Source organism: Macaca fascicularis, chromosome 4 (assembly GCF_037993035.2).
Source record: "Macaca fascicularis isolate 582-1 chromosome 4, T2T-MFA8v1.1".
NCBI classification, from domain to species: Eukaryota; Metazoa; Chordata; class Mammalia; order Primates; family Cercopithecidae; genus Macaca; species Macaca fascicularis.
The window spans coordinates 34,421,364-34,444,349 of NC_088378.1; the positions used below are offsets into that span (position 1 = coordinate 34,421,364).

The 22,986-nt window shown below is 37.1% G+C and overlaps 1 protein-coding gene across 3 annotated transcripts in view; it reads left to right on the plus strand.

Annotated features, from left to right (window-relative positions):
- Nucleotides 1-13,224, plus strand: part of TMEM200A (transmembrane protein 200A) — a 78,588-nt gene extending 65,364 nt beyond the window's left edge. For all 3 annotated transcript variants that reach the window (XM_065543393.2, XM_065543395.2, XM_065543394.2), the window contains one exon: nt 10,206-13,224. In XM_065543393.2, the coding sequence (XP_065399465.1) occupies nt 10,222-11,697 (1,476 nt within the window). In that variant the 5' untranslated portion in view covers nt 10,206-10,221 and the 3' untranslated portion in view covers nt 11,698-13,224. The remainder of the gene's footprint in view (nt 1-10,205) is intronic.
- Nucleotides 13,225-22,986: the final 9,762 nt, after the last annotated feature.

A 22,986-nucleotide genomic window follows, 5' to 3' on the forward strand; every position in this document is an offset into this window, starting at 1 on the left:
CTTCTTACTGTGTCCTCACATGGTAGAAGGGGAAAGTGAGCTCTCTGGGATTCCACTTATAAGGACACCAATCCCATTCATGGACTCTGCCCTCAGAATCTAATCACCTCCCAAAGGCTCCGTCTCTTAATACCACCTTGGGGGCTAGATGTCAACATAGGAATTTGGGGGAGACATATTCAGCCTATAGCAAGTAGTTTCCAAAGAGAAATAAGTGAGAGAAAAACAGACTGAGAAATACATTTTAAAAATTGAAAATCTACGTTTTCTTCAATTCATCTTGCTGCCAATAACCTGTACAAGTAGGAGAAGAGAGGGAAAAAGATGAAAACAGAAATAGTCCAGAAATAGTTGCAGGCATCTCCACCACCTTCCTTTTTTTTTTTTTTTTCTAATACATTTGCCATTAAGGTTTCAACCATGGGGTTTCTCTGAAAAACGCCTGTATGTCTCTTAAATGCTAAAAGAATTTTTCATTTACAAGTGGAATAGATCATTCTTTTTGTGAGTGGTGGGAAGTTTGGTCTTGCCATCCCCCAGGAAGTCTCCCTTCACACCTCGTTCTACCTTGCTTTAAGTATGATGCAACTTAGATTTTACTTATGGAAAAAAAAAAGTAAAATTTTCCAGCAGAATGATGTAATTTGAACAATTTTCTAATGTTTGTATAGAGTTTTGAGAATGCTTTACTATTAATTGAGCTACCATCAATTGGAAAACTTCTTAATACATTTAAAGTACAGTATATTAGTCTGTGGTTTAAAAGATGGCATACCTCATTTTTCGTTTAGATGGTGATTTTTATCTTGGTGAGAGATGGCTCCTTATTTAGAGCAGTTAAGAATGTAAGACCTTTAGTAGCCTTAACAGCATGGACATGGCTGTGTTATTTGCCAAAGTGTAGGCTTATTTATACAAGATATTTAATAGTAGTTGGGCAGCTAGAATCGAAATTGCTATTGTTCTTCAGCTTTCCCCCTTGTCCTGTAGGAAAGCCAACAGTGTGTGGGATTTTACAGGTATTTAAAATCACTGGAAGGAATATTAATACTTATTAGAGACTCACTATTTAATGGTGTCTCGAAAAACATAGCCACTATCCTGTAAGTGAAGTTACTATATGTTTTCCTGAAGTGGAGGGGTCTCTATAAAAAGTCCAATTTGTGATTTTGAATGCTTCAGTTCATCCAGGAATATCTCGGCAATTTCCTGCATCTTAGTAAATTGATGACATTTTTAGTGATAGTTTCTTTACACCAGTTTCAAGTCACCTTCCTGTCAGGAAATGCAGAGAATGGGGAGTGTGATGGCGATTGTGTAAGAGCTTGTCCAGATTTGAGGAGATGGGATGCGGGGCAGAAAGCATATTTCTACTTTGAGGGAAATGGCCTTCTAATTTCTTCTTTTCCTGCAGAAAACATCTCCCACAGGGTCTCAGCAGGGTGTTTTCTGAGCTCATTATGGATCTGTTACTTGGCCTCCTGGAGACTTCTGTATTCTACGGGCTTCTGGCTTTTAGTCTTTGGAGATCAGTTGTTCTATGTCATTGTTACACAGCTCATAATTGGTGGGGGCACATATTTTACAGTTTATCAGGCTGGCAGGTTTTGAGGGCATTACTAACAGAACAGGTATAGATTTCCAAGGGCAGTCTCGTCTCTATTCCTAGCATTTTCTGCAGGCTCAAGATGTACTTGACCATAAAGTAATATTTTACATTTAATCACTTGACTATCATTTTGCAAATTTTCTAAACATTTTGTATTTCCTTTTAGTTCCAGCATTGATGCAAATGTAGAACTATACTGAATATTGAGAAACAATTCTCCCCAAGGTAGACCAGCAAAGATCTTCAGAATGTGTCCATAAAAATCATAGCTTGAACTTGCCACAGAATTTATATTTTGCAGATTTTCACATTATATCACCCTTATGGCATCTTCTCTACTCCGCATATGCCCAGGCCCCATATTCCTCTTCATTTTTCAATTAGTTTTATGCTTGGGTGTCCCAATGGAAACAGAATAGTGCTTGCAGAATTGATCAGATTACTCATGCATTTGATCCAATTGCATCATGAAGATAACTAAAAACATCAGATGAACGGGTTTAGGTTTTCCTACCTTGTTTTTCTTATTGATTTTATGTTTGTCACAAGACAAGTCTCCAAATCTGAAGAAATAGAATGAATTTAAAAGAAAGGCATGCTTTATTCTTTCTATATCTCCCAACTGTCTCTCTTACATAAATTCAACTGTTCTTTTTAACTACCAAATTGTTAATGCTTTTGCCACTAAAATATACAGATTCTATTCAGATAGTTTTTGACTCTTAAGTCTCAGAACAAACTTGCAGTCATAACTACCTCTCCATGGACAGCAAGCCATCATTAATTACTTAACTTAGTATATTTTTAATTTGCCTAGCAGAGCAGTAAAAGAATAATGTGAGCTATGAAGAGTTAATAATAGCTATTGTTTGAGAACTTCTTATAATCAACACAAAAGTAAGCATTATATACATAATTTATCTTTTAAAATTCCTCGTAGTCAGACCCAGCCGATATCACTAATATCATTCACTTAGACCTTAATTGCCAGACACTGAGCTGTGCTTTGCATTTATTATCTCCTCTGCTTCACAACAATCCTGCAGGTACTGTTACTATACCCATTTTACAAATGAAGGAACTGAGGCTCCAAGAGGTTGATTCATTGTTCAAGTGTGGTTATTAAGTATTAATAACTGCTGTGTAGGGATTCAAGCCTCCTAGGTCTTCTGCCTCAAGTACACCATATACTTTGTATCAAAGAAGGCTTTGCCATTTTATTGATGGAGGAACTGAGATAAGAAAAGCCACTGGCATGGCCACCAAATGAGGAAGCAAAGACATGGGCCCCTGTTTCTCTGATTCCAGTGTCCATGTGAAAAACTATCATGCTACACACTAAAATATGATTTTTTTTTTTTTGAGATGGAGTTTCGCTCTTGTTGCCCAGGCTGGAGTGCAGTGGCACAATCTCAGCTCACTGCAACCTCCACCTCTTAGGCTCAAGTGATTCTCCTGCCTCAGCCTCCCAAGTAGCTGGGATTACAAGTGCCTGCCATCATGCCCAACTAATTTTTTGTATTTTTAGTAGAGACGGTTTCACCATGTTGGCCAGGCTGGTCCTGAACTCCTGACCTCAGGTGATCCACCTGCCTTGGCCTCCCAAAGTGTTGGGATTACAGGCGTGAGCCACTGCACCCAGCCAAAAGTGATTTGTATTCTATTTTTATTTTTTAAACTTTATATGATTGAACCCGTAGTCACCCATATGAATTTTCTTTTTTCAATTCTGGTAAAGATATAGATTAAAAATCCTATTCTAAAAGTTTGAAATGTCTCAACTGGGAAGAAAGTCCTAAAACTGTTCTAGCTTGAACAGAAAATATTTCCATCTGTCACATTTGTGGATACCACATGGGGTTTTTATATAATGTTTTTGTTTGGTACTCGAGGCATAGATTAATTTTTACTTCCTTTGGGCAGACAGCCTCACATTCTGGTGAATTTTTAAACCTCCAGATAAAGATAAAAATTCAAACATATAAATAAGATGGTATCAAATATATTTAAAATAATAGTCACACTTCAACTGGGAAGATGATGAAAAATTGGAGGGCAGGGACCCTTATGAAACAGGAACAAGGGTGAATTAGAATCTATCTGCATGGCATACCCTCAGTGATGTGCCAAGCCTTCATTAACTGCCACCACTTCTTGGAAGCCTCTTCCGACTCCTTTAGATGGTATGGAAAAGCATTCTCCAATGCTCCTGTAGCTCCATCATAGCAATTATTTTTATTTTAAATGTTTATTTCTACTGTTTTCCTACCGGACTCCATACTCCTTGAAATCAGGAATGAGATTTTATTAACTTTGTGTCCCCAGTGCCTGGAACATTTCAACCGGACTCAAGCCTTCATCAACTCAGTTCACAGTCAACATATACTTACTGAGCATTTAGTATATGCCAGACACTCTGTCAAGGCACTGGGGCAGCATGAAAAAACAATAGAAAAGAGAATATATAAACAAGAATGAACACTGGACTGGGAGTCTGAAAACTTGTATTCCATTTCTATTCTGTCTGCTAATTTGGTGTTTGATCTTCAGTAACATTCCTGGCCTTTAGTTGGCTAAAAGGAATGTCTGGATTGAAAGACGTCTAAAGTCTTTCAGCTCTGTAAGTCTATGTAATTATCATTATCTCAAATATAACTGAACCATGTCTAATGTGTTACAGGCTCACATTGTGGTCAGAATAGTGTGCAAGTGTGGTTAGAAGACCTAAATATATAGGAATAAACTTCTGTGAGTGTGAGAATACTAAAAACTGGTATGGCTTAGTGCCATAAAAAGCAAATACCAGAATGTGCTTAAGCTGGTAAAAGAGGGTAAAGAACAACAATAAGGCTTTTAAGATTAGTATGAGAACAAAAATAGGAGAGGTAAGCCTGAAGATTAGAACGGACGGTATGTGGTGTAGTGTTACACATGACACACAAAGCAGAAATCTTCTCATCAAGAAGAGCTTTTGTCTGCAAAGGCAAATGGTTCAAAGGGAAGTGAACCCAAGAGAGGCAAGCAGACAGTGGGCTTGAGTGTGGGCAAGAGTACATCTCTCTGTAGTGAGAAAGGTGGAAAATAAGATTTCCTACAGATGATTTCCAAGACCCACAATGAATCTCAGATTTATGAAAGATGCCAAAAGCCTGGAGATAGCCCAACGGTATCCTGGTTTGCAAAGTAAAGAAGGTGTGTTTTGTGAATTTCAAGCTGGTAATCTTGATGTCTATTGCTTAGCAAAATTGTGGCTGGTTTATGAGCACTGGGAATGGAAAAAAAGAAGATCAATATGTAGCCAAAAGTTAGCCCAAACTAATTTTGTGTTTTTGGTTGTCTGCAGAGTATATACATATTTGTCTTTTTTTTTTTTTTTTTTTTTTTTTTTTTTTTTTTTTTTTTAATTAAGAGAGGAGGTCTTGCTATGTTACCCAGGATGGTCTCAAATTCCTGGGCTTAAGCAGTTCACCCGCCTCAGCCTTCCAAAGTTGCTAGGATTACAGATGTGAGCCATCACGCCCAGCCCATATTTGTCTTTTAACTTGGGCTTTGACAAAATCATGATCTCTTTTTGAAGAATACGGAAACATTAAATGTGGCTGGTGTTCTAGTTAGATTTATTTATAACCAGCTAAATGACGTCATCAAAATGATGGTTGCTGATCAATATAGTCTCAGGCCAGGAAACATATTTTGAGCCCAGTGTCTACTTCAATGCCAGGTGTCCATTTTTATTGGAGTTACATGAATATCTACACAAATTAATAATGTCTATCTAGAAAGAGGTCTCTAGTGGAATATCATAGAGTTTTCTTTGCTCTGTGCTTTCTTCAATTTCCAAACACTTGGGTGAAGCTTTGGAAGTCAGATTTATAATATTTGCAGATGAACACAAACTGAGAGGGACAACATGATTTTGGAAGCCAGGCTTAGGATCCAAAGAGACTGATAAGCATAAATTCTGTTCCTAAGTTAACAAAATGAAATTCAGTGTAGTAAAATCCTTCACTTGAATCTTTGAGGGAATAAGTCCCAGCCCTGCCCAGTCAGGCATGGTGGAGTGCAAAGAGGAGGATGTGGAGGTAGAGAGTGGTCTCCTTTGAGTCTGCATCTTCATACACTGAAGGGGATCTGGTCAGGTGCAAGAGACCAGATACTCATCCAAGGTGAGGCCTTCAAACTTATGTACTCCCCATGACTTTTTGCAGGCAATCATTGAGATTTGTAAAATGGGAGTTGGTTGGTCCACAGGCCTAGTTATAAAGGCAGAGCAGCATTCTTTAGCATTTGGTGTTATTATAGAAACAGGAATCAGGATAAGAAAAAAGAAAACCTCAAATGAAAGCAAACCTGGAGGCCCCTCCCCACCTCAAATGGGAGGCTCTGGGGTCACTCCTAGCCGTGTGACTCTAGGCAAGTTATCTGAGCTCTCTTAGCCTCAGTAATCTGAAAAATAGATATTAGAATTATTTCACCTCCAGAATTATTGTGAGAACAAATGTTTTTGTACTAAAGCACTTAGAATAGTGCCTGACCACAAGCAGTATGGGCTGTTATTACTATTATTATTAAAACTTAGAAAAGTATGACTTGTTACAATGAGGAGACTAGTTAACAGGATTCTTACACTTCCCATGCCTTAGAAAAACATACAAAACAAAAAAACAGTCATAAAAGTGTAGGATGGAGGGCATGTAGCTTTGCAGCATCGGCCAAAAAAAAAAAAAAAAAGGTAGATTTGGGCTGTTTTTGCATATACTGACCACTTTGTACCAACTGGCATTACAGTTTGAAGATGCAGAGCCTGTAGATTCACTCTAGATTTTAGTTTCACTAGGCTTCATTTTTCTTATCTTTTTTTTTTTTTTTTTTTTTTTTTTTCAGAGAGACAGGCTCTTGCTCTCTCACCCAGGCTGAAGTGCAGTGGTATGATCATAACTCACTGCAGCCTCCAGCTCCTGGGCTCAATTAATCCTCCTGCCTCAACCTCCTGAGTAGCTGAGACTACAGGCATCTGCCACCATGCCTGGCTAACTTGCTAAAAAAATGTTTTGTAGAGATGGGGTCTTGCTGTGTTGCCAGTGCTGGTCTTGGACTGCTGGCCACAAGTGATGCTAAAGCCTCAGCCTCCCAAAGCGCTGGAGTTGCAGGTGTGAGCTCTGCACTCAGGCTTCACTAGGCTACTTATTGTGAAACTGCCTTTAGCATCCCCATGCCATTTCCCGGTGTTGGTCCCTCATTCCTGCTTTCATCTCCTAGTTCAGATTAATTTTTCTAAAATAACAACAGCAGTATTTATGTCTTACTCCAACTCCATGGCAGATGTGTGTAAATTGCAAGCATTTAGGAATAGCATTTGCCAACTCCCAAGACTTGGCTCTCCCTCTCGCCCTGGCCTCACTTACCTAGCTGACCTCCTGTAGTACTGAGTTGTGTGCTGGCCAAGTTCCTATTCCCTGGCCTGCTTTCCTTCCCTTGACCTTCCTTGAAATGCTGCTAACCTGACTTTTGACTGTGATCTATGTGCTGTCTCGTGTGTGAAGCCTAAAGAAAGGTCCTTCTCTAATGGAAACTTTCATTCTAGGAGTTACCTCATTCTGTTTTATGTGGATCTGTTAGCTCCTTCATTAGGTTTCAAGCTCTTTGAAACAGTGATTGAATTTGCTCACCTTTGCTTTCCTCTTGGGGTCTACATTGGGTCCCCAAGTGATAATAGAGCCTTCTGTAGTACTGAATTGCTTTGAACAGAATTAAAGGACATTGGCACCAAATGTGATTTTGCTAATCCTTGGTAGATTTGGTGCCTGTGTCTGGGCCTGACGAGGGTAGAATGGCTGAAGAAAATGTGATCCCCCACCCATTATATTCTTTATTTCTGAACTACTCTAGAAGTTTTTGCCTCTTTTTGTTTCTATACATTTTCATACTTTTAAGCTACCCTTGCTTTTTCCTCCTGTCTAACCTTTCTTCACATGCTCACATGCAAGCCCAGTCATCCAGCTCTCTTTTTCACCTTTCTGCCCTCATATATTTTTCTTAAAATATCTTTTCTCATCTTACCGCCTTTCCTCTATCAGCCTCCTGAGCAGAAAATGGTAGTGCTAATGTTTTAAAAAGTGGGGGAGGACTAGAAATCTGTATGGAATGTAATTCACTTTTATTGCTTTTAAATTAAATGAAAGACTTTGCCCGTGTTTCCATTATACTCAGAAGGATTTCAGACTAAATCCTTAAGCCTGCCATATGGAAATAACTGGACTAGATGGCTGCTATCTAATCTGAGCATTTAATTCAAACATTTGAAATGGTTTTTGCTTCAAGAAAACGTAGGTTGACACTGAGCTTTATTTTAGCAAAGGTTTGGGAAAGGTTCTAATCTGTAGTATGTACACTTTAATAAATTTCATAGACTAGAGCAACAGATTACAATTTAGTTTGTTCTTCCAACATAAAACTATTTTAATCCTAGTTATAAGTTCAATGAAGGCTGGATTTACTCACTGACTTGTTAAAACTGTAGATATCAACCACAACCCTGTTATTTAAACACAATTCAGAAATCATAAATAGAAATTCAAAAGGAGAGCTCAATGCTGCAAGATGAGATTTGATGCCCTGAAGAAACTCTGAAATTTGCCAAAGACCTTGTGGGACTTAAAATAACTTTTTGTTTCCTACCAGCTAGATATGGCAGCTTGAGAACTATTTATTATAGATCAAAATAGATATTTTACCAACTCAGAAAATGTTGCTTTTTGTTTGGATATTAATCTTGTTTGTTCATATTTTTAACTAGGAAAGTTACAATGTAATATGGTCATCCAACAGACCACAAGAAGAGAATTTATCTCTCATTTTCAACATTTCAGCAAATATTTCTTGAACACTAACTGTGTGCAAGGCACTACAGTGAATGTTTCTGCTAATGAAAATATGAATTAAATTTGATGCTTGATCATAAGAACTGTGATATAATATTATAAATGCCATAGAAAACTTGCTATTATAAAAAGCTTTGAGGAGTTAATGCTTGCATAGGGTGCAGTGGGTCAGCTAGAGAAGGCTTTATAAAGAAAGTGGAATATGAGCTTTGATGCCTAGCCAGATGTGGGTGTGTGAAGAACAGGGCAGGGCAGTGGGGAGTGGGTGGATTCTGGACAGCTGAAACATTGTTAACAAAATCTCAGAAATGGTACAAAATGGAATATGAATGAGAAAAACAGAACATTGGTTAGGTCTTATTTTTATGCAAATTAAAGAGAAGAGTTAGAGACAAAGTTAAGGTCAATGGGTCTAGAATTTCAGCTTAAACTTTGGTAGGTAGTGGAGAATATTTTATCATTATTCTGCTCTTTAAACAACTTCAGAGATGATTGATCTGCACTAATCTTGATTGTAAAGGAAGAGAAATTGTTTGGAAGACCAGTTAGGGTGTTATTATATTGTCTAGTAAAAGTTAATAAGATCTGCACAAGGCTGGGAAGAGTAGGACTAGAACAGAGGGGTGGATTTAAAGGACATCATGTAGTGGAAATTTCTAGGATTTAGAATCTGATTGGAGAGGAAGAAGAAAGGGAGGAGTTAAAAATAACTGTAAAGAGCCAAATCTGAGAACTGACCCTGCTAAAAAAGTCAGACAAGTCAAGTGGTGCAGCTGGTGTGTGCTAGAAAGTAAGTTCAGCTTTACTAGCAGTACATGAATGTGTGTATGTTCCCTAATGGATAGTGGAAAGTATGAAATTGAAACTCAGAATATGACCTGGAATATAGACTTGGGACTCATTAGCATCAAGGAAATAGTGAAGATGTAGGAACAGATATGAATGCCAAGGGAGAATATGGAAGAGAAGATGGCCAAGGACAAGACTCTAGGGAGAAGTTCTACTTTTAGGTGAGTCTGTTGAAATAGTGAGGTCAGAGTAGAAGTGAGAGAACTTAACATCATAAAAGACTGGGGAAGATAGAGTGTGGAGAAAGGAGGAGCAGTAATATCCATGGAAGCAGAGAGGTAAGGAAGATGAAAACTGAGGGGGAAATTATATGTGGCAGCTAAGAATTCATTGACGACTTTCACAAGAGAGGTCTTAGAACTGTGACTTGCTGGAATGTATCCTCTTTGTCAGTCTGGAGTGTTTGTTTTTGACTTATTAAGTATGCTAGATTTGTCCAATGATTTAAAGTAGCACAGATAATTCTCTCTCTCTCTCTCTCTGTGTGTGTGTGTGTCTGTCTGTGAGAGACAGAGAGAGAGAGAGAGACAGAGAGAGAAGGAGAGAGAAAGAGTAAGCACCAGTCTTGTGGCCAGGGGACTATTTTATATTAATAAGTGATAAAATTATTTAAATATTCCTTGAGCTCACATTTCATCAATAATAGAAATGTTTACTTAGCCATAAAGGAGATCTCTGGAAATTGACATTAGTCAATAAATAAAATTTGTACCCAAACTATGTTAATTAAAAAGACATTCTGCCCCATTTAATCACATGAAACAGCAACAGCAACAAAAATTCTATGTAAACAGCTGTTTAATTGAATTGATGCTCATACCCCAGGAACATATTTAGATCATCTTTTTCCTTTTTTTTTCCTTCAGAATAAAAGGCCAAGCTATGATAGCAACTGGTGGAGTGATAACTGGCCTGGCCGCCTTGAAAAGGCAAGACTCTGCCAGATCACAGCAGCATGTCAACCTCAGCCCGTCTCCTGCTACCCAAGAGAAGAAACCCATCAGGCGCCGGCCCCGGGCAGATGTTGTGGTTGTTCGTGGCAAAATCCGGCTTTATTCCCCATCTGGCTTTTTTCTTATTTTAGGAGTGCTCATCTCCATTATAGGAATTGCCATGGCCGTTCTTGGATATTGGCCCCAAAAAGAACATTTTATTGATGCTGAAACAACACTGTCAACAAATGAAACTCAGGTCATTCGGAATGAGGGCGGTGTGGTGGTTCGCTTCTTTGAGCAGCATTTGCATTCTGATAAGATGAAAATGCTTGGCCCATTCACCATGGGGATTGGCATTTTCATTTTCATTTGTGCTAATGCCATTCTTCATGAAAACCGTGACAAAGAGACCAAAATCATACACATGAGGGATATCTATTCCACAGTCATTGACATTCACACGCTAAGAATCAAGGAGCAAAGGCAAATGAATGGCATGTACACTGGTTTGATGGGAGAAACAGAAGTAAAACAGAATGGGAGCTCCTGTGCCTCGAGATTGGCAGCAAATACGATCGCCTCTTTCTCGGGTTTTCGGAGCAGTTTTCGAATGGACAGCTCCGTGGAGGAGGATGAACTTATGCTAAATGAAAGTAAGAGTTCTGGGCATCTTATGCCCCCTTTGCTCTCTGACAGCTCTGCGTCTGTCTTTGGCCTCTATCCACCTTCTTCCAAGACAACTGATGATAAGACCAGCGGTTCTAAGAAATGTGAAACCAAGTCAATTGTGTCATCGTCCATCAGTGCTTTCACATTGCCTGTGATCAAACTTAATAACTGTGTTATTGATGAACCCAGTATAGATAACATCACTGAAGATGCTGACAACCTCAAAAGCAGGTCAAGGAATTTGTCAATGGATTCCCTTGTGGCTCCTTTGGCTGACACCAGTGAATCCTTCCAGCCCGTCAGCACAGTGCTACCAAGGAATCATTCCATCGGGGAGTCTTTGTCGAGTCAATACAAGTCATCCATGGCTCTCAGACCTGGGACTGGACAGCTCTTGTCTCCTGGGGCTGCCAGAAGACAGTTTGGGTCCAATACATCGTTGCATTTGCTCTCATCACACTCAAAGTCCTTAGACTTAGACCGGGGTCCCTCCACTCTGACTGTTCAGGCAGAACAACGGAAACATCCAAGTTGGCCTAGGTTGGATCGGAACAACAGCAAGGGATATATGAAACTAGAGAACAAAGAGGACCCAATGGATAGGTTGCTTGTGCCCCAAGTTGCCATCAAAAAAGACTTTACCAATAAGGAGAAGCTTCTTATGATTTCAAGATCTCACAATAATTTGAGTTTTGAACATGATGAGTTTTTGAGTAACAACCTAAAGCGGGGAACTTCTGAAACAAGGTTTTAATGTTAAAAGAATATATCATTTTACAAGGGTATATATTTTAAAACGATTTTCACTGGTGTTTCCTTCTTAAAGCACTGGCTATAAGCCTTTTTAATCAAATGGTTTGTAGTGTATTAGAATTGGCTGCTTAGTTCGTAATGAAGATGGTTGTATGTTTGGGTTACTTGTGACTGCAGTACTCTATGTTATCACATATGATTTTATTTTTCTCTTCCTTTGAAAGCATGATCTCTTTTATTAATATGAATGCAAAATAGTTGCATCCAAATTAAAGCTTATTTTCTTTACTTTTAAGTTCTTTGATTGCCCTATTCATAAAATGAAGTGTCCAGTGTGGAAAACAGAGGGTACTAAAGTGTGGACCAGGAGTACAAATTCAGTCCCAATACTCAATACATATTATAGAAGACTATGAGTGCAAACCTTAGGATGTGATTTTCTGAATAATTGTTCTTTGTAGGATTTGGTTAAATTATTTAAACTGAAGAAGATCTAGTTTCGGTGTGAGCTCAATAATGTTAATTGGTTAAGTTCATTGTGAATCTTGAGTTTTAGATAGGTAGTATTTTTTTCAATATCACTTCTGTTTTTAGTGGTATTATATCAAGAAACTATGTATTCAAGAGCCATGGCTGACAGTGCCAGATATACTTAGGAATAAACATCAAAATGCAATATAGTAGCTATAACTTTAGATATTCAGAATCAAAATTTATTTGCAAGCTGACTTGATAAAATAAATGAACCAATATAATTTGTAGAAATGCTATCTTTAAATAATTATATACACAAAGACGATGTTGACTAATGAATGAAGATACATTATATACTAGTTAATGCTAACTAGTCTCAGTACTTTTTTTTAGCCCTCTGTTACCTTCCAATAGCCCCTCATTCCCACATTCTATTTTCCCCCAATGTGCTTTAGATCCTGGTATTTGGAAAACAACCAGCTAACCTTGACATTTCTTTTTACCTTCACATGCCACTAGCTTGGTAGTTCAAAAAAAATTTAGTTCTTGATAAATTGCCTTGAAGTTTACCTTGTGCTGGAAAGCCTTATGATAACTCCAAAGACTTTCTCATGGTATAATACATGTTGTTTAGGATTGTGTTTCTTAGTTACTGAAGATAATAAATATTAAAGTGGATGTTTTCCTCAGAAAATTTTCATGTTTTCCTTTAAGGTAACATACTTGTAAGAATTGTTTAAGAAAATACTCAGGAAATTCTAAAGGTTTCTCCCAATACCTAAACATTTCTGAACATCAGTATTGCAGTTGTGGAAGAGCAGAAGGAGGATACATTTGTTTGTGTTGCTCCCCAAAATTCCACCTTGCATTTGCATCACAAACGTCCCTCAATTGAGGCAGTTTTATTTGTTAGAACATTAAACCTGTGTATTGTAATAGAGTGGGCTTAATATTTTACTATAAAGCATTTAATAAACTTCTGTTATTAATAGAAGTTTGTGTTCTTCACACCTTTGCTATTGCTTTTTAAATAAAATGTACATTTCTGCTTAAAGTACTGTTTTTCACACTACTGAGGACACTTGATACCCTAGTACATGTACTGAGTATCTCGGCTTTTAAATTTTGCTTCTATTCGGTTAAAGAGCTAGGTCTATCCATGTGTTTAATTTTTGGATAAACACATTTTTTTGTTTTATTATCTTGGGATTGTTTTCACTTAAAGTTTCATTGACTCTCAGGAAAATAACCAAATACAGCATCTAGCAAATGTCAGCGGCACTCAGATTTGAAAACAGTGGCTCTCAACACCCCTGATGTGACAGATGACTGAAGCCATATAATTTGTTCAGTTCATCCCTGAAAGAGCTCTAGAAATTTGAAGAGGATTAAACAGCATGGGTCTTAGTTGATCCAAATAAAGGAATTGGGGGCTTAAAGTAGTGGTTCCTGCTCAATCTTCTCTTCGTCAAAAAGCCTGAGTTTTTTACTTATCAAGCAAGTCAACTTTGATAAATTATAAATATTTTTCTCATTTTAAGTTAATCAGAGACATAGATTACTAATTAAGGTTTCAGATTCATATGAGATAGCTGGTGTCACCACATTGATACAATTCTACCTAAAAGCAATGAAACCTGGAATTCTAGTTAGACCATATTTTGTGTATTTCCTTTAGGCTTTTATGAATATTGAAAATTATTTTTAAAATACACCTGCCATATTATATTAGAACTGTACTCTAGATGCTTTGTTTAATCTTAATCACCTTAATTGCCTCTTTAAATCTCCAAATATGGTTATTCTGAGGGGCAGGGGTTTGGGACTTCAGCATATGAATCTCAGGGGGACACAATTCAGCCTGTAACATGGGGTGTGGAGCGGTGAGTAAGGGTTCTTAGTCTAAAGTAGGTGAGAATGTGCAATATGCCCTTAATGACATTGCCACCCTGGCTATGTAGCCTTGAGTCAATCACTTAATCCCTCAATTTCAATTACTTTCTTAATGTCAAGGCTTTGAATTCCTCACCTGTGAATTGAGATGAGTAAGAAAAGAAACTATCAAGTTCTTTCTAACTCTAAAGGTCCAGGGTTCTTGATGCCCTCCGATGAAGATCCACTGCCTCTCCCTGTCTCTTTGTAGCAGATTACTTCTCAAAGGATGAGGGTAGGACTTGCAGAAGAGCAGAGCGGTGGGAGGCATGGATGTTGGAACCAGAAGACCCGGCATCTATCAGTTTATGAAGCTTTCAGGCTTAAATACATGTTTCTATCTGTATAATCTTCGAAGAAACAATGGCAATATAAGTAAAAAGAAAAACGTTATTTAGCACCAGTTTGTATCAAGAGCTACTATAGTAGCTCTTGACAATTTACTAAAGACAAATTTTGAGTTACTTGTTTAGCAGTTCAAATTTAGCATTTATTTATTTATTTATTCATTTTTGAGACAGAGTTCTGCTCTTGTCTCCCAGGCTGGAGTACAATGGTGCAATCTGAGCTCACTGCAACCTCCTCTTCCCAGGTTCAAACAATTCTTCTGCCTCAGCCTCCCACATAGCTGGGATTACAGGAGCCCACCACCATGCCAAGCTAATTTTTTGTATTTTTAGTAGAGATGTGCTTTCACCATGTTGACCAGGCTGGTCTCGAACTCCTGAGCTCAGGTGATCCACCTTGCCTTGGCCTCCCAAAGTGCTGGGATTACAGGCAGGCATGAGTCACTGCGCCCGGCCCCACATTTAGCTCTTAAATTCACCACAGATAACTAAAAGAAGTAAAATATAGCATAAAAAAGAAAAAGACCCATCAGTTTATCAATAATTTTCCTATAACATTTTAAATATTATAGTGGTGGCCTACCACTGACATCCATCCACCTACTGCGGTGTTCAGGTTGTTCAGAGATCTTAATCACTTATTCTCTAAGTAGGAACTGTGAAAGTGGTACTTTGGTTATCCTGTCTCTTACTTTCCGCAAATTACTCTGTCACCCTTCCCTGACCCTATATGTAATCCCGTTTTAGACCTTATATCAAGGTTTTAATGTGTATAACCTTGATGTTGGATTATTGAAGGACTTTGTCTTTAATGTCCCATTTGATGATTAAAGTCCTTTGTGAGGTGTTTTCACACTGAAGTAATTCATTGATTTCTCTGTATATACTGTTTTTCCCAGGATGATGGCATAAGAGAAAAAAGGCCTACTTCATTGAAGTGCCTTTTACTTAATAGTTGATGCTGTCTTAAGATAACAGGTTAGTTTTCTAGGGCTGGTATAATAAAATATCACAAACTGGGTGGCTTAAGCAATAAAATTTATTTTCTCATAGTTCTGGAGACTGCAAGTCTAGGAATAAGGTGCTGGTTGGTTTGATTTCTCTTGAGGCTCCTCTCCTTGGCTCGCCAATGTGTTCTCACATGGTTTTGTGCATCTCTGGTGTCTGTGTATCCACATTTCCTGTTCTTATTAGGATACCAGTAAGATTGCATTAGGGCCCATCATGACAGCCTTATTTTAATTTAATATCCTCATTAAAGGCCCTATCTCCGAATACAGTCACATTCTTAAGTACTGGGGGTTAGTTCAACATAGCAATTGGAGATGGGGGAACACTTCAGTTCATAACAGATAATAATTTTAAAATAACACCTGCCCAAGAACAGGGCTCATTAAAGTGACAAAATGAAGTAAATCTGTCCTCATATATCAGCAGATCAATTCCTCTTCTTGAGGTACATTTTACATAAACTAATTTACATTTATATTTCCTCTCTTACTGTCAGTGTATGATAAGACAAAGGAAGTAACAAAGAGGATATAAGAAACCTCAGACAGGCACAGTGGCTCACACCTGTAATCCCAGCACTTTGGGACCCAAGGCGGGAGGATCACTTGAGGACAGGAGTTCAAGACCAGCCTGGCCAACATAGTGAAACCCCGTCTACACTAAAAATACAAAAACTAGCCGGACATGCTTGCTTGAACTCAGGGGGCGGAGGTTGCAGTGAGCCAAGATCATGTCGCTGCACTCCAGCCTGGGTGACAGAGTGAGACTCTGTCTCAAAAAAAAAAAAAAAAAAAGAAAGAGAAAGAAGGAAGGAAGGAAGGAAAGAAAGAAGGAAAGAAAGAAGGAAAGAAAGAAAGAAAGAAACCTCTACACACAGTATCTTGTTATTCTCATATTCAAGGTGGTTTTCAGCAAACTGGGCAGAACCTTCAGCTTGGACTATTTCCTTCTTATTGCCATCCTTTATCCTTTGTTGATTCATTGGTTACTTTATTACAAAAATAACAGAGAAAAACTACTTTCATTTTGGTCTTCTCTCTTATTAATTCACAGTTTAAAAGTTTGAGACTTACAATAATTTTTTAGTTCTTTCTCATTACCAAATAATATATAGTCTGTCCTCCAGGAGCATGTGTATGCTACAAATTAAGTGTAGAGATATATGTACATTTCAGTTGTTTGTAATGTAGACAAGGCCACAGTATTTATAATACAAAAGATGGAATAATTTGCTAATAGAAACATAAACACCTTGAATTTTGAAGAAACAGGACATGAGAGCCGACACCCAGTGCAACACCGAAGCTAGCAGAGTCAAGACCTGATTTCGGGACTGTTGATTCCTAGTATTTGCATCAATTAGAATCAAATCAAGTTTTTTAAAACACATATGTGCAGAATCTGGTGATTAGACTTTGGGTTTCTTACGGCTGGTAAAGAGAGAAGCATCTATAATTTCTGGAGGAAAACATAGTGTTGAAATGTCCAACACATCTTGCTGGATTGGGGGTAAGGTGGTATACTTGGGACCTATATTGCAGACAGCACCAAGCTTAGAATGGGAACTTTAAGTATTTAACTTTGATTTCCCACATTTTAAAGTATTAACTATCTAACACTGCTATGAAAATTATGCCATTAAGCCCTTCCAAATCATTATATTGTCTTTTAGCAAGATACACGGAACTAAAATAAGACGTTTGCATCCATATTCAATAAACCACATGTACAACAAGGAAGGCAAAAAGACAAGGGGGAAGGAAGGAAGGAGTGTGGTATTTGGGAGATAAGAGAGGAGGAGAGAATGCCATATGTTTTCCTACTTATTAAAAACACATGCATAGGAAAGGCATTCCATTTACACTAAATTTTGGAATAAAACCAAGCTTATAATTTTTAATCACTGAGGCAGTGAGAAAATATTCTTGGTTGATTTTAAAATACATTTTAGTAGGCATTAACAGTGCTTATTATCTAGCTCATTTGAGTCAGTCACCCTAAGGGTTAGTGAATTAATCATTCATTTGAAGTCATCAGTTAATGAGTCATGAATAGCTCCAAGCTGTTAAGAAATTATTATTTTAAAAAATAAAATCACTTTTTTCTGTACTCAGATATTTTCTGTGTTCATTAGGTGTGTATTTTTCCCTAAAGCATTTCCAAATTCCAAGTGTGTTACCTTGTGTTATCGTTTACAATGTTAATAACCTGAAAAGTCAAATTAACTTTCCAGCCAGTTAGTTGAACAGTTAAGGAATTATCTTTCAAAGACTCTTGCATTTTATGAGTTTGTTATTAATGCCTATTACTGTCTCAAGACCTGAAGAGGTTCAAATAAAATACATATGAGCAAAAAATATGAAGCACATTTAGAATCTGGATTGAACTGAATATAGGATATAATTATTCCTTACTCTGTAACATGCTTACTATACTTTAAGTGATAGGAAAAATTTCTCTTCTGAAGTAATGTAAGTGAAATATATTCTCTTTGGCATGTGAATACCACATTCTGTTTTATATTGGTTACCAAGGTGTTTAGCAACTTACAAAGTACATTTAATATTAAGCCAGTCTTTTCTTACCCAGGTTTCTTCTGGCAATGATATATACTAAGAAATTCTGACACAAAATTATTGGATGTTTATGAAATTCCACCGAAAGGGTCTAGTTCTAAAAATATGGCCTGCTCTCAAATATTTAAATACTTAGTATTTAATCTGTGATTCATTCAGGCCCTTCTCTTTCAACTTTTTATTTATTTACTTACATTTGTTAACCCAATTTTATGGCTGTGTTCTCTGGTTGGTAGGTTAAAAGAGAGGTAAAATTGAGTGTTGACCATTTTACAACGTAATGGTGACACCGGCCACGGGCTTACAATGGAAGAAAAGGGAGAAAATGTGAAAAAGCCAATGGGGCTGAGGAAGTTGAACTAAGTATATCTTTTATAGGTGCTGTTTTCAGTCACCCACTTCTATTGCCATAGTCAATCAAGAGTTGGCTCATTGGTCAAAGATTACTGTCAATCCAGATATGTCCCTGAATTATTTGTATACCAAAAAGTCCAGAAAATTCTGAAATTAATTTTAACGTATCAGGGGCTTACACAGTGCTGCTACATATTGGGTTCCCAATGAATGTTTGTGGAATTAATTTACTTTTTAGTTCACTATGGAAAATACAAGGAATAATCAGTTTCATTGTCCTATACTTAGGGGTCAGTTTTCCAAAGACTCTATGTCAGGAAACAGAAAACATATGTGACTGGTTATAAAATTTTATGTTTTACGGTGATAGAAGGCGGTGACTGGGTTATAAACCAATTGCAGGGAGTTAGAGGAGGCATGAATACAATAGTACTCTGGTTCATTTGAACCTAGAATGAATAAGGAAAGTAATTTCAGTGGATGGGTGTATCTTTTCAAATTTGTAGAAAATATAAAAGCTAATTCTGAAATGCAAAAGGAATTCAATACTTGTAAAACTGGCCAAAGGCCTTTTTGACACATTACCTTTGTATTACCTTTTTATCCCATATATTTGCAATTTAACCTTAAGGCCCAACCCCTATTTGAAATAAAGGAACTATCTCCATTTTATCAATGAAGCAATTACTCAGGTAAACATAGTATTTCAATGTCATGATTTTATAATCAAAAGGGTAATTTTCAGTTAGTTTCATGAGAATTACAGATTACGTTTCATTTACCAAGGTCCTATCATTGGTATAGCACATGTTTCCCATTCTCTAGTCTCCCAGGAGTTCCAACATTACCTGTGCATGCAAATTACCTTCATTTCCTAGATGTAAACCAGAAAATAGAAACCTACTCTTAATGAAATTTTACACATTTACACGTTCTGGTAACAGCAGATACCAGAAGAGTAGGAAAATCAATTTTAGATGCAAATATCCCCTCTTTCAAATTGAGTAGAAAATATATTTTGACATTATTAATTTTATTAAACAGGTACAGAACAGATTTTTTAAGACTTTCAAGGGCCTTATGCACACTCACGTGACTTCTATGTATGGCATTGGGAACCAACTATAAGACCTGTACTATCCTTGACATCCTGAAGGAATATTAAAAAGAAAGTGATGCTCTCTGGATGGAGCAACTTGAGGTAGACCTTGAGGATTTGTATGAATGAAGGAAGTATTTCAAGGACAATCTTACAGAAGGTAATAGCAGGCAAGGTTAAGGCCTAGCATTGGGAAGAAGTAAAGCCTTTTGCAGGACACGTGGCCTGCCTGGAGTATTGACTTTAAATTGGAGAGGAAAAGGAGATAAGTTTGAAAAGGTACTTGGAGTTCAGAGTGGTAAAAAATTTAAAAGCCAGGCCAAGTAACTAGGTTTTGTGGTACTGGTAAGACTTTCTAAGCATGAGAGAAATATGTTAGGAGAGGTTCTCAAGAATATAAATTTGGTCATGATCTGAAGAGTGGTTTGGAAAATACTGGAAGGAAAGAGAAAAATAAAGTGTAGTTGGGACACGGATCAAAGTAGTAGCAAGAAAAATGGGAACATTTTCGATTCTCAGATTCTCAGTCATCTCAGTAAACTAGCTACCTTTCTTTGTGTTCTCTCTCAATCTTGATTTCCAGGACGCCACACCCTCCCAGATTTTCCTACTTTGCTAATCCCTTCTTCCCAGTCTCCATGGCTGTTTTTTCCCTGTCTCCACCAGCACTTAACATTGGAGTGCTCTAGAGCTCAGTCTTTGTTTCTTTTCTGAATCTACCCTAATTCATTGCTCATCTAACGGCTTTAAAAAATATTTAATGCCCACAACTGCCAAACTCTCCTTTATTTCAGTCTCTTGATTTTTCTACTTGGATGTCTGATAGACAAATGAAATTTATCATAGCAAAAACTGGACTGTATACTTTTCCTTCTAAATTTAGTCCATTTTATAGTTTTTCTCTTCTCAGTGATGACATCATCCCATCATTCAAATTGTTTAGCTCATGACATCATTCCATCATTCAAATAGTTTAGCTCAAAACCCTTTGCATCATCATTGACTAGATTTTATTTCATGCCCCACACCCAATCTTTCCATTAACTGTTCCCTACCTATTTAGTCTCTCAACAATGTGCAGGTTTTTCCTCTTGATTTGACACAGCAAGCTATTCACCTTTGCTTTAAAAACTTTAATTATTATCTATATACTTAAAATTATTTGCATAATTTCTCTGGTTATGGAAATAATGTGTGGTCACTATATTAAAACACATTCAAATAAAATGCAACTGTATGACTTAGAAAATGAAATGTCCCCCACGACCCCACCCTCAGATAGCCACTGTCACAATTACTTTTTGAGAACCCATTATACATCAGGCATTGTGTAAGATGTTGTGAAAACAAAGCCAAATAAGACATTACCCCATCCTTCAAGGAGCTTACAAGACTTAAATAACAAAATCATCTACTACTACAAGGATATGGCCACATGCTATGACCTTTAGCTCACTCCCCGCCCTCGACACTAACCACTCCCTCTGCCCTGGATTATCCTCCTGCCTTGGGGCTTGTGCTGGCCTCATGGATGCAGAGAACCCCCTGCTGACAGCATGAGGGATGAGGAAAAGGAAACAAAGAATTCAGAATAAAGAGGCTGGATAAGGCCTCTTTTGAAATTGTTTTGAAAATTGTTTCAAAACAATTTTGAAAAGACTGTTTCTGAGATGATCCAGAAACTCAACAATTATTAAGTCATGTCACCTGTAAATGAATGGCTTTGAGTATTTTCTGGAATTTTTGCCTTCTCAGTGAAAGATCTTCTGAGAACTAAAATCATTATTTGAAAAAAAAAAAAAAAAGAAAAGAAAGAAAAAGTCCCTTCGGCTAAAACAATCTTCTCATAACTTAAGAAGCAAGGTAGCATATATTCTTAGCTACACTTTGAAAAAGCACCCAGGCCAGGAGGTATACTTGACCCAGCCTGGAGGAGGCCCTAGGGGAATTTTTACTATATGTGTGTTTGCTCTACAGCCTTCACTACTCTCCCCTTCCTATCTCTGTCATGAGAGCAACATTCTTCATCACCTAAGCTCCCAAGAGAAAAAGATCTAAGATGCCATTGATGCTTGTTAATGAATTGCTTCCATTTTGATTTGGAGATTTTTATCTCTAACCATGAAATGAATATATTTGTTCTTCAGTAACTTTATGTTACTTGTTCTTTAGTAACTTATGCTTTGCAAGCATACACAAAATCTCTTGTACTTGCCAGATCTTTGAAAGCACCAATTCTTGTCTTCAGTACTATTTCTAATATTATTATATTCTACCATTAGCAAAGTCTTCACTGAGATTCTTTTTTTTTTAAGTGAAGGTCTCACCCCACTATACACTGAATTATTTTGAAACTAATCCAAGATATTCTATTTCATCTGTAAATATCTCAGTATCCCCAAAGGAGTCTCCTCTCATTGTAATTGAGTCACAGTACTATAGTCCCACACACACAAAAATAACATTATTTTTTATTATCAAACACTTGGTACTAAAATTTCCCCAGTAGTTTTATAATTCTATTTCTGTTGGTTTCTTTTTATCAGGATGCAAATAAGGTCCACACACATCATAGTTGGTTAACTATATCTCTTGAACTTATATCTTAGTTTTTTTCTCGTCTTTAATTTCCTTTGTTAAAGAAACCAGGCCAATTTGTCCTGAGTCATTTTCCATTTTCTGGATTTAGCTGATTTAACTCTTGTTTGACCAAGTTTCTCTGTTCCCATATTCTGCGTATGGGTCATTTGAACAGGTAGGTTTTTTGGCAAGAATATATGGTATTGTGTACTTCTTATTGGATCTCCTTAGGAAGCATATGATATCCATGGTCTCTTTCTGTGATATCAAGATGAATAGTAAATTGGGTATTGTTGGATTTGAGAAATACTCTTCATCGAATTAAGCCTCCAAGATTTCCATGATTTTCTGTGACAACAGCCAAGTTACTCATCATTACTAATATACCTATAATAGCATTACTTTGTCCAGGAAGAAGTATTGCTAAGTACATTACAGGCATCAAAATAATCATCTTTGACATTATTCAATTTTTAATAATATTTTCATAACGTAACCCTCTTTACCTTAAAAGCATAACTATTTTTATCATTATTTCTCCCTCTGATATTGAGATTTCTAAGAGAAGTATGTGATTGGAACATTATCCTTGTTAATGATTTTATTGTCTTTTAAAACCAAGACAGCCTAATCTCTACCCGGCCACACCAGATAACAAATATTTTTTATATTGTCTCTCCATTCCATTAAGAACTCTTTTGTTTAAGCAGTAACAATTTCTTCCTGTCCAATAATAAACTTTTTTGATAATAGCATCATGTATTTGATGGTTTGGCAAAGGTCTCTGAAGCAAGGCAATCTCTGTAAAAGCCACAAACATTTAAAACTTTAACGACTGTGATCTAGAGTCACAAGATTCTCAAAAGAACAAAAGAAAAGACAACAGAGAAGGAAAGGGGAAAGTGCCTGTAAGTTTG